General features: G+C 36.5%; 2 protein-coding genes and 1 long non-coding RNA gene across 5 annotated transcripts in view; 1 reads left to right on the top strand and 2 right to left on the bottom strand.

Annotated features, from left to right (window-relative positions):
• LOC111480548 (ubiquitin carboxyl-terminal hydrolase MINDY-3) overlaps positions 1–11,208 on the bottom strand; it is a 25,061-nt gene that overhangs the window by 5,998 nt on the left and 7,855 nt on the right. The window contains exons 3-4 of the mRNA XM_023125652.1: positions 2,528–3,142; positions 1,966–2,044 (exon numbers count right to left, since the gene is read on the bottom strand). Of these exons, the coding sequence (XP_022981420.1) occupies positions 1,966–2,044; positions 2,528–2,919 (471 nt within the window). The 5' untranslated portion in view covers positions 2,920–3,142. The remainder of the gene's footprint in view (positions 1–1,965; positions 2,045–2,527; positions 3,143–11,208) is intronic.
• Positions 109–1,958, bottom strand: LOC111480742. Its single transcript, XR_002717917.1, has 2 exons — positions 389–1,958; positions 109–265 (listed from the first exon to the last, which is right to left on the bottom strand). It is a non-coding gene; the product is annotated as an uncharacterized LOC111480742 (long non-coding RNA).
• LOC111480504 (eukaryotic translation initiation factor 5B-like) overlaps positions 7,799–11,208 on the top strand; it is a 15,990-nt gene continuing 12,580 nt past the window's right edge. The window contains exons 1-3 of one of the 3 annotated variants that reach the window (XM_023125580.1): positions 7,799–7,968; positions 8,090–8,242; positions 8,435–10,659. In XM_023125580.1, the coding sequence (XP_022981348.1) occupies positions 8,493–10,659 (2,167 nt within the window). In that variant the 5' untranslated portion in view covers positions 7,799–7,968; positions 8,090–8,242; positions 8,435–8,492. Of the gene's footprint in view, positions 8,243–8,434; positions 10,660–11,208 lie in introns of all 3 variants that reach the window. The other 2 variants (XM_023125582.1, XM_023125581.1) reach the window with 2 other exon arrangements.

Here is an 11,208-nt window from a genome sequence, read left to right as displayed (position 1 = left end):
AAAAAAAAAAAAAAAAAAAAAAAAAAAAAAAAAAAAAAAAAAAAAAAAAAAAAAAAAAAAAAAAAAAAAATCTAGTGATTGATGCCCACAATGAGGTATTAGACCTCACCAACACCCAAGCCTCGTCACAAACCACTCAAACTCTCTAGAAATTTGACTATTCTTCTAAAGCTAGAGCCACCACAAACACCACAAAGAAACTTGCATGCCACAAAAACAATGCCCTTCTCACGAAAAGGTGAGCTCAGGAGAACCTCCTCAATCACTGCAAAACATTCCCAATGCCAAACCAAACATAAATTGAAATAATCCAACCAATGGGCCCAATGGGACTGGACAACCAGGAAACCCCACAAAAGGTGATACAAATTCCCAACTCGACGCCTACAAAGGATGGATGCACCATTGCATGAATAACACAAGAAAAGAATGTCTCCAGATGCGGTCTACCTCTCCCATGAAAAACCTGACACATCGAAAAATATACTTTCCTATGAATCTTCAAGAGGAGAAAGCAAAGGCAGAAAGGGGGAGGAAGGCCTAACAGCAATCTAAAGAAAGAGGTGCAATATAATCTATTAGATGGATCTAGGGTCCAGTACCTAGCGTCCCTCCCCCTCAAAAAACACAACACCCTTGAAAAGTCGAAAGAAGACACAAGGCCTCTCAATTAGAGAGTGTGCAAAAAAACCCAAGGGAAGCGAAGTTCCTCTTTGTTCGACTTTTCGCCTTGTATCATCTTTATATAATTGGGAGTCCTTGTATGTTTCTGCTTCAATCTCCTCTTTTCTGGGAGGGACCATGTAGTAAGAATGTTTGCTTTTGGCTTCCTAAACATTTGAAGGATTTTTCACGTGGTTCTTTTTTTTCCCCTTCTAAGTGGTCCTTCTGGCTCTCCTTTATTTTCCTTCTTATGGAAGGTCAAAGTCTTTATATAATTGGGAGTCCTTATATTGCCTAGAAGGTCAAAGTCTTTAAATGGCAAGACTTACAGAGAGTGTCACCTTCCATCTTATCATGATAATCTTTTGGGGATAAGGGCAGCACTCTGTGGAGTTTTATACTATTTTAAGGTGAATCTAGATTGAGATAAACAACAGAATATTTAGGGGGAGTGGAAGGAGTTTTGGTGAGGTTTAAGGCCTCTCTTGGTGCGTTTGTATTTAAATAATATTGTAATTGAGACCTTCCTTGTTTTGTTAAGTTAGGGTCTAACGTAACTCCTTTTTTGGGCTATTATTTGTTTTAGGCCATCTGTTTTTTTGTTGTTGACCCGTGCTTGTTGGTCCTTGGGAATTCTATCATTTTTCTTCATAAAAACTCAATTTCTTCAGGGGGGGAAAAAACTACTATACATCACTTCCCTAGGCCATCCACACGAGGACAAGAATCTAGCATCAAATATTTCCCATATCTAGCTAGTGATTGATGTCCATGAAAAATCGAGTTGAATTTGGCTATACAAATGTGCTAAGGGATCTAAAGTTAACCATGTACTTAGTTTTAGATGAAATCAACATAAAATAAGAAGAATTATGTAACTATCACAATTTAACAATTGTTGGTTATCTATTAGAGACATGTTTCAAAAGAAAATTCACGTTTCGAAACTCATAGTTATCACAAAGTAAGGACTTGATGTCAAATTATCTACAAATAGACTGGCAAACAAAAAAATAATCTCCAACTCAACAAAGCCTAGCAGGTTGCATCAGAAAGATAAACTCGTATGTAATACTACTACTAGCCTCAAATTCTCCTTCTTGTTTTTTTTTTTTTTTTTTTTGAACTAACAGGAAAACAATAAATGGGGGAGGACTTCAGATATTCCTTACGGATACCATACCCATAAATACATGTGCAGAGTAAGAAAAGGCAGATATTTTGAAGCATTACAATTTTCAACTAAAATGTCAAATTAGATGTGCGATGATAAAGACTATATTCTGAGAAATCAGGGATTACTTGAATAGTCGCTAAGACGCCACAAGGGCCACCTTCATGCTGCACTAAGCCCATTGACGTTTCTGGATCGGGGCTAAACCTATGGAAAGTTCTTACGTATTAGCCAGTGTGGGTATTGAAATGAACATGCCATACATGTTTTATTTTTCTTATAACATAAAGTAAAACTACGTAAACCAGTTTTTTCAAGGAAAGGAATGGTACATTTGAACCACAACGCAATTAAAATTTGCCAACAATTATTTAAGTGGAAGTGAACCAAAATTGATGAACTCAAGAATGAAAAAGAAATGCTGTAATATATAAAGAATCAATTTCAGATACAGATATATCGACAAAATAAGGCACCTTTTGAATTTCTAAAATGTGACGCCCTATTCTAACTATGAGCCGTCTATTCCACTTGCAGCCCTCTTATGCCACAATATCGTTCCTTTATCATACAAAAATCAAGTTGCAACATAAAGGATGATAGCAGAACCAGGACATATATTAGACTAATACCCATCCCAAGACCTAGACTTCCCTCAGAAGGCGATGCTAGAACAGAGAATTAGCACACCTTATGCCCTGATTGCTCCATTGCGCAAGTATTTCTTTGGAAACCTTGTCCCCGAACACCATTGAAAACAACTGGTTCGCTTCACTTTCCAACATTTTTTTCCCCAAATTCACGTCCTTCACACCGAACTCCTTCTCTTTCTTCACCGACTTCGATGCAGAGCCAACTGCTTCGGAATAGCTTTTAGAGGCCAACATTCGCTTCTCAGCAGCAGCAGCCATAAGCTCCCGCTGCATCATCCGGGTCTTCACTTCCGATGACTCCTCCGATGAGAAAGTCGGAGCTCCGACTGGGGAATCCCTAGGCTTGCTACGTTTGGGTTCCGGCGGAGAGAGCTGCTGCATGCTCATCCGTAGAGCTGTCCGGAGGTCCTCCTCCTCCTGATCCGCCATTGAATTCCCGCAGATCCGGGAGCAACAAGCCCTAGCCTAGCCAAATTAAGGCGCACCAATTCCAACAGCTTAAATCAATAAAATCATAAATCTGTTGCTGAGAATTGAAATCAAACGGAAACAGGACGAATTCGATGAGACTCGCAAAGAATTCGACCCTAATTCCTAGAAGAAGCAAGTGACAGGAGAAATTTGGAAATGATGACGAACATTTCTTTTCCTTCTTTTCTTCTCGCATTTGGGATTTGCAATTTATATGCAATTGCAGAACTGACCGAATGCCAGCTTGGAGTTGAGAAACGGTGTCGTTTAGCAGACCGATTTTCTAATCCCTATNCTTACCCCCCCCCCCCCCCCCTTCTTGTTTCCCTTTCTTTCCACGGGTTATTTTTCTACGTCTTCTAATATACGTGTTATTCCATTTTGTTTTATTATATATTAAAATTAATTTCTTAAAAAACAAATTAAACAATAATGTGATTGGTTTATAAAGGGAATATATATATATATATATATATTGTTACGATAAAATAATTTAAATGCTTTTAATTTTTATAAAATATATGTAATAAGATTTTTTAGCATAGCTAAATTTAATCCTACATATATTTGTTAAATAATACTTTCTTTCANCTTTTCCCCATGTTTTTTTTTTTTTTTTTTTTTTTTTTTTTTTTTTACTGAATTATAAGTTTAATTTGGCCAATTAAATTAGTCGACAATGATTGAGTCTAATATGAATAAAATGGGCAATAAACCGTTTATAGAGTAGATATACAGAATTTCGATATTGAACTTAAAGATGTAACATTCAAAAAAAAAAGTTGTATGCTTAATTAACTAGGTCAAATTTCTCGTATACACATCGGTTTTGTAGCTAATGGTTTAATAGTTCTTAGAAATGTTCATGGGGCGGGACGAGAAATTTAATCCTTATCCCCACGAAATTCTCAATTTATTTTTGCAAGTATTGGGAGGAATTTTCGCATTTTAATATATTTCAAATATTTTTTAATAAGATTATTTCAGTTTTCAATATAATTTAAAAGGGTAAAACATTATAATAAATCTAATAATATTTTCTAAGCAAAAAAAAAAACATGATTTAAGGCTCAACTTAATTTCTAAAAATTTAAATTATATTAGTGAGGCGGAAGTTGGACAAATTGGTAGGGTTGAGGACAGAGAAAATAATCCCCTCTATTTAGCTATCTATTTAGCTAACAAAGAGAAACCTCTCTTCACTCTCCTCTTAATTTTTGTTAAACTAGATGTAACACTCCCATTAACGAGTCATTCTAGCCTCTCTTTTCGAGTGAGGTGTCTATTAGTGCCCTAATCAGATTATTATGGATGAAGAAAGAAAAAGATAAGGAATAAGGAATAAATATAAACTTAGTCCGTGCAAGCCAAATGCATGAATCAAAGACTGACATGTGAAAGAGCGTGTGTCGCGTGTAGGTTCCTTTTTGCCCCATTTGACCTTCGTTTGACTGTTTTTCGCTTTGATCTCAACACTAACCCTATTTTGACTCGAGTGAGAACCTACAAAAAGAAATTTCAGAAGATTTAAAACTCTAACATCTTGAAAAGCTAGCTCGAAAAGGCATGGTTCATCCTGATAGGCACGCAAACTTTAGGCAAGCAATACTTGTAGGGATCACTAGGATGTTATGAGATGGTTAGAGTATGCATGTTTAAGACTTTAAATGGACAATTTTAGATGAGAATGCATTATCAATATGTTATGAAAAATGACCATTGTGCTCCTAGAATGAGGTTATGAGATGCATGCTGATCTTATTTATGAGTGGGGCAATATGGACAAATATGATACACAAAATGTAAGAAATTACCAAAACGCCCCTATTTTGAGATTTGTGATTAATGTTTTTTATATGATTTTCTATTGTGTTAGAAAGGAGAATGGACTTTTGTGATCTATGCTTCGGGCTATTGATGGATTTTATCTAGATAACATCCATCAATAGCCCGAGGCATAGATCACAAAATTCCATTCTCCTTTCTCTCTATTGACCTTGTTTGTTTGGATGAATGTTATAGTTTATGTGTTCAATGCTTTAGGTGATTAATATGATATCTCCCTAACAAGCTTGCACAAGTATTTAAAATATGTATATCATTCTCTAGGTAATATCCCTAGCAAAGCACGCACAAGAGAACTGGGTTAAGTTTAGGGCACTACAGTTAGAGCGACTTACATGTTGATCTAGGTAAGTATGTTTCTAGTAGACCCTACATCCTAGGATCGTAAGCAACGATCAAAGGCTTAGACCTATGTGCACCTAGAGTATGGAATAGCTCGATGAGCTAGTCCTATATGTCCTAGAAACAAGAGACGAGTTTAAAGCCTCCTAGCACCCTTAAGAATCTAGTAAACCTTCATACATCAAGAATGACATGTATGGTATCATCAAACATCTAAGTTTAACTGTGCCATCAGAGAGCCCATTAAAAAATTTTAGTGTATAAATCTCAATATCATGTTTGGAGATCATTAGAGCCATAAATCCTTCTAAAAGTCCATTAGAGACATTTTTGTCATTTTCCACCTTAATCTTGGTTTACCATGAAATAAACCCAATCATTTATATTCTTATAAGTAAGTCTCACATTAAGCTTCCAATCACTTGAGGTTCTTTAGATCATGAAACATCACAAGGACATCATCATGAATAAGTCTCATACAAAATTTCAAGTTATTTGGAGTTCATTTAGATCATGAATTACTATAAGGTTCTACTAGATAAAATTCTTAACGCTCGTTAAGGTCTTCAACATGCTTCTAAAAAAAGTAGAATTTTTATCAGTTTAGCTCATAAACATGATTTAAAACTTTCAACATTATAATATTGAGTTTTGATTGATTTATTTGTGTTGTTGGGACTGTGACATGATATGAATGAATAGACCACGTTAACTATGCATGATGAATGTGATTTATTGTTGATATTGTCCCCTAGAAACATGATAAGAGGTTGATTAGTATTATGTAGGGACAGTTGAGGCACGGTCCCTAATCGTAAACTTACATCGACTAGTGAGGGTCTACTTCATATATAGGAATGTGACGTCACCCACTTAGGGCATATGACACATTAGAGGGCACTATTGAAGGAACTCTGATTGTGCCTATTGGAGGGCCTATCTTGCACGGTTAAGAGTTTGGAATGACTTAGAGATAAGGGGCTTCTTAGGTACTATTAGGGGAGCTTCCAACTAACACTCAGTAGTAGGCATGTAAGGAGTTTATAAGGAGACAAGAGGCTGCCAATAAAGAGTGACAACTCCTTCATACCTACTGGACTCACTCTTAGAGTCTGAGATAGATATGAGCATCTCGACTTATGCTTAGGAAGTGTGATTACTAGATGGACCGTGAGAAGTAGAAAAAAAAAGGTCAAGGGCACCTAGAACCCTAATTATACTCAAATGGGTGACTTACACCCTTGGTGAGTATATGAATGCAAGAGCTTAATAAGGCTACACTGTATAAAGCTATGAAATTGACTAACTCTAGGACCCATGACAAAACACATAACTTTAAGAAACACAAGATAAAGAGAAGTTTCGATGTGAGCCTATAACTAGGTTGTTTACCGAGTATTTTAATACTCATTCTTACTATTCTTCGTTTTTCAAATGGATCATAGATTATCTGTCATTGGCATGAGAATATGGAGCCATTCAGATGCAAGGAGAACCTTTAAATTGAGTCTTCGCTTTCTATATTGATATTTTGAATGTTGTTTTTAGAACTCATGTCATTTTGTAAACGTTTTATATAACTTACACGAGCATGTTTGTATGTTTTAACGTTTTCAATGTAAGACTCCTCTTATTAATATTTAACTAATTCTTTGTGTTATCTNTTTAACAAAAAAAAAAAAAAAAAAAAAAAAAATGATAGCCCTTTTTACCCTTACATCTACGTGACAATCCACCATTTGAAGCCTTAGAAAGTGGGTTATTACACATGGATTGTCTAGTGTGACATGAGCCATATATGTCATGATGTTGGATGATCGTGGAGGTCGAATTTCACCTTTTCATGAACATATGTCAGTGTTCACAATGATGAGCATAACCAAAATTCCTAAATTTCATGATTTTTGATATGGAAATGTGCTAGAGAGAGATGAACAACTTGTCTCTAATGATTCAGAGGATGCGGAGGTTGCTCACCTTAAGGATATTACGCCGAGAGGCCTATGTATAGACACATGTTATTATATATAAGGTGTATGAACGTGTTTTGGTATCTATTATGAGCATTTGAATGAGCTACTTACTGAGTATTTTTATACTCGTGTATGTTACCTTTAGCTATACATATAGTATATGAGTTGCCAATTAGTGATGATGGCGTCATAGAGCTAAGAAGATATGAAGTTAGTTTTATTAGAGTTTTGTTTAGGTTCTAGACTTTTCGGTGCCTACATCTGTTGGACTTACTTGTTGTAAAGTTGTTTTGAACTTATGTTTGTAAACGATTTTGGTTATTCAAAACGTAATTACGTTGGAATAGCTTAAACTTCTTTCAATTTAAATATGAGCTTTTGTTCTAAAATTAAATTCGTTTTCTTAGGTACGGACTTGCAACTCTCGTTGTAATATTTGGATCAATGCAATGTGTATAATAAATATATTATTTCTCAAATTAGTTTATTTATTTATCTATTTATATGTAAGAAACTAAATCATAAATATAAAAATTAAATTACTAAATATTCCATTACCCCATTCTCAACTAAAAATAAATAGTAACTTTTCTAAATTTCAACAAGTGAGCTGTAAAAAAGATTTTATTATATTTAAATCGTATTCTCCTTTTTCTTTTCCAATTTTCATCACATGACAGGAAAAATAAAAAATAAAAATCTAAACCCTAGCCTTCTGCCTTCATTCCCTCAGCAAATCTGCTCTGTTTCTCCTCACTCTCCGATATTGGCCGCACCTGCTCGCCGGCACGCCCACTATCGCCACTTTTCTTTCTTCTCTACGTCTCTGCTGCAATTGCACGCCTCCGTAATCGAATCTTAATTATTTTCTTTGTTTAATTTGGAATTAGGTCAAATCTTTATTTTCAAATCCTGCTTAAATCGACTACTAGACGGATGGATGTAAATATTTTTTGGGATCAAAACAGGATTTCCAATCAGACTGAATTTCAATCGACCGCTTTGATTATGTGATTCTGCACTGGCTCTACGAACCTCTCCCACATTCCCAATCCCAGTCGCCAACTTCCTGAATATCTCTCTACCCTTACTTTGGTTTTTTTTTTTCCATCTCTCTCTGGGTACGCCAAATCTCTGTTAAGGTTCATTGTGNTTGTGTGTGTGTGTGTGTGTTTTTTTTTTTTTTTTTTTTTTTAATGATGTTATTGGTTTTTATATATGTTCTATATTCTATTGTTTTGATGGATTTTATTCTGTTGAAGAGAGATCTGATTACGTTGCTGATTGGTGTTGATGGGCCTAATTTATGGCAGATAGGACTTCTGAAGCGCTAGGGTTGGTGGTTTAACGTTTCAATTTGGCGATATTTCTATGGGTCGAAAGAAGCCTACTGCACGGGATGATGACAGCGCCCCAGCGGCAGCTCAGGGTGGTGGGAAGTCGAAGAAAAAGACATTTGCAGTAGACGATGATGAGTACTCCATCGGAACCGAGTTGCCTGAAGAAGCCCCAGTTCAAGAGGAGAAGGTCGTGATAACTGGGAAAAAGAAGGGTAAGAAGGGAAATTCAAAAGTTTCACAAGTTAAAGGGGATGATGATGAGGATGATGATGTGGATAGTGTTTCAGAAATTGTTATCACCGGGAAGAAGAAGGGTAAGTCGAAGAAGGGTGGAAGTAGCAGTGCTTTTTCTGCTTCCAGCTTTGGTTTACTTGAGGAGGAGGGAGAGGATGGTGCTGATAATGATGATGAATCTGTGTTAACTGCAGAAAAGGATGACGATGAAGGGGATGATTCTGAAATCAAGTTTTCAGGTAAGAAGTCGTCGTCGAAGTCTTCCAAGAAGAGTGTTTTTTCTGCAGTGTCAGCATTCAGTGCCCTTGATGATGAGGAAGCTGAGGATGTAATTGATAATGAGAACAAAGTTGACGAGGGGATTGATGATGAGCCTGTTATTGCATTTACAGGTAAGAAAAAGTCATCAAAAGGTGCCAAAAAGGGTGTGAATGCATTTTCAGGTTTTAGTGGTCTTGATTATCAGGATGAGGACAGAGATGGTGATAAGGTTGAGGATGAAGATGTTACAACGATTAGCTTCTCTGGTAAGAAAAAGAAGTCAGCTAAGGGTTCGAAGAAAAGTGGCAATTCGGTTAGTGTAGCATTTGCTGATGAAGATAATGATGGCGATCTTTCTATTTCAGAGCCAAATAAATTACAAAATGATGGTGTTGATGAAGACGATGACAATGTTATTGCGTTTTCTGGCAAGAAAAAGTCCTCTAAGAAGAAAAGCAGCAGTCCTTTTAGCACATTAAGTGATGAAAATCTGCTGGGCAATGATGTTAAAGATGTATTTGTACCTGAAGTACTTAATTCAGCAAGTAGCAGTTTTGCTTCTGATTTATCTAAAGCTAACAAGACGGAGGGGGTAGCAGAAACTTCAAAAAATAAAAAGAAAAAGAAGAAGAGTGGAAGGACTGCTCAAGAAGAAGATGATTTGGATAAGATTCTTGCTGAGCTAGGAGAGGGGCCTACTATATCAAAACCAGCAGACCCTCCTCTTTCTTCACAAGAGGCCAAAGTTGAGAACCCACCTGACCTTGTAACTCCTCCTGATGCATCAGCTGAAAAGGAAGCTGAAGAAGAGAGCACAGAAACGGCTGCAGCTAGGAAGAAGAAAAAGAAAAAGGAGAAGGAAAAGGAGAAAAAGGCTGCAGCTGCAGCGGCAGCAGCTGCTGAAGGGAATGATGAGAAAATTGAGGAGGTAAAGACTGAAATTATAGAACCCAAAAAAGGTGCTGCAAAGAGTAAAGTGCCAGATAAGAAAGTGCCAAAGCATGTTAGGGAGATGCAAGAGGCTATGGCTAGGAGGAAAGAAGAAGAAGAGAGAAGGAAAAGGGAAGAGGAAGAGAAATTGAGGAAGGAGGAAGAAGAGAGACGGAGGCAAGAAGAACTTGAAAGGCAAGCTGAGGAGGCTAAGCGTAGGAAAAAGGAAAGAGAAAAAGAGAAGCTCCTAAAGAAGAAACAAGAAGGCAAGCTGTTAACAGGGAAACAAAAGGAAGAACAACGGAGGTTGGAGGCAATGAGGAACCAGATATTAGCAAGTTCAGGGGGTTTGCCACTGACTGCATCTGACCCTAGTGCACCAACCAAACGACCAAAATACCAGACAAAGAAGTCAAAACCTACCCATCATCAAACAAATGGTAGTGCGCAAACTAAGGTGATGGAACATACAGAAGAAAAGATACAAGAAAAAGATGTGGCAGATTCTGAAATATTGGAGTCTGAGAAGATTGAACCTGTTGAGTCGATGCACGTGGAGGAAAAATCGGATATTATTGAGGCTTCTGAAGATAGTGAAATTAGAAAAGAGGATGAGGATGAGGATGAGGATGAGTGGGATGCAAAGAGTTGGGATGATGCTGTTGTTGATCTTTCCTTAAAAAGTTCCTTTGCTGATGAGGAGCTTGATTCAGAGACTGAGAATGGCATGAAAAAGGATGGAAAGAATGGTGCACAAACTTCACGTGATGCAGGTAAGGTCAATAGTATAAAATCAACACTTGTACATTCTGGTTGCAGTTCACTCAGGTCAATTTAACACTTCAAAATAAAAGATATCAATTGATTAGGATTAGTTTCGTGGGGGCTGGAGATGCACTCCCATTTTTGATACTATCAAATCAATTCTTTATTTTTGGAAGTTCTGTAGTCTATCTTATGCATGCAGCACTTCAGACATTTATTGTTGCATGTTTAATGATATTTGAACTGGTTGAATAATTACACTTGTCTTGTCAGGATTTTTTTTGTTCGATCTTTCTATTGCTGTCTACTTGTTCACAGATTCTTTAATTATGCTTGAGATTTTATTTTGTTTTATTGGAGTCGATGTGTTTTAGTTTTTCTCCTTGCCGTTTCTTTTTGTATGCCCCTTTGTTGTGTTTCATTTTTTTTTCCAATGAAAGCATGGGTTTTCATGGAAGGAGACAAGAAAACCATAGGGAAGGATTACGTGTTACGCCCAAATTCAGATAATTACAAAAAGGAAAAAAAAAAAAAAAAAAAAAAAAAAAAAAAAAAAA

The sequence above is a fragment of the Cucurbita maxima genome, unplaced genomic scaffold (genome assembly GCF_002738345.1).
Source record: "Cucurbita maxima cultivar Rimu unplaced genomic scaffold, Cmax_1.0 Cma_Scf00006, whole genome shotgun sequence".
Lineage (NCBI taxonomy): Eukaryota > Viridiplantae > Streptophyta > Magnoliopsida > Cucurbitales > Cucurbitaceae > Cucurbita > Cucurbita maxima.
Note: the sequence above shows the minus strand (reverse complement) of the source record. Positions and strands in the feature narration are given on the sequence as shown.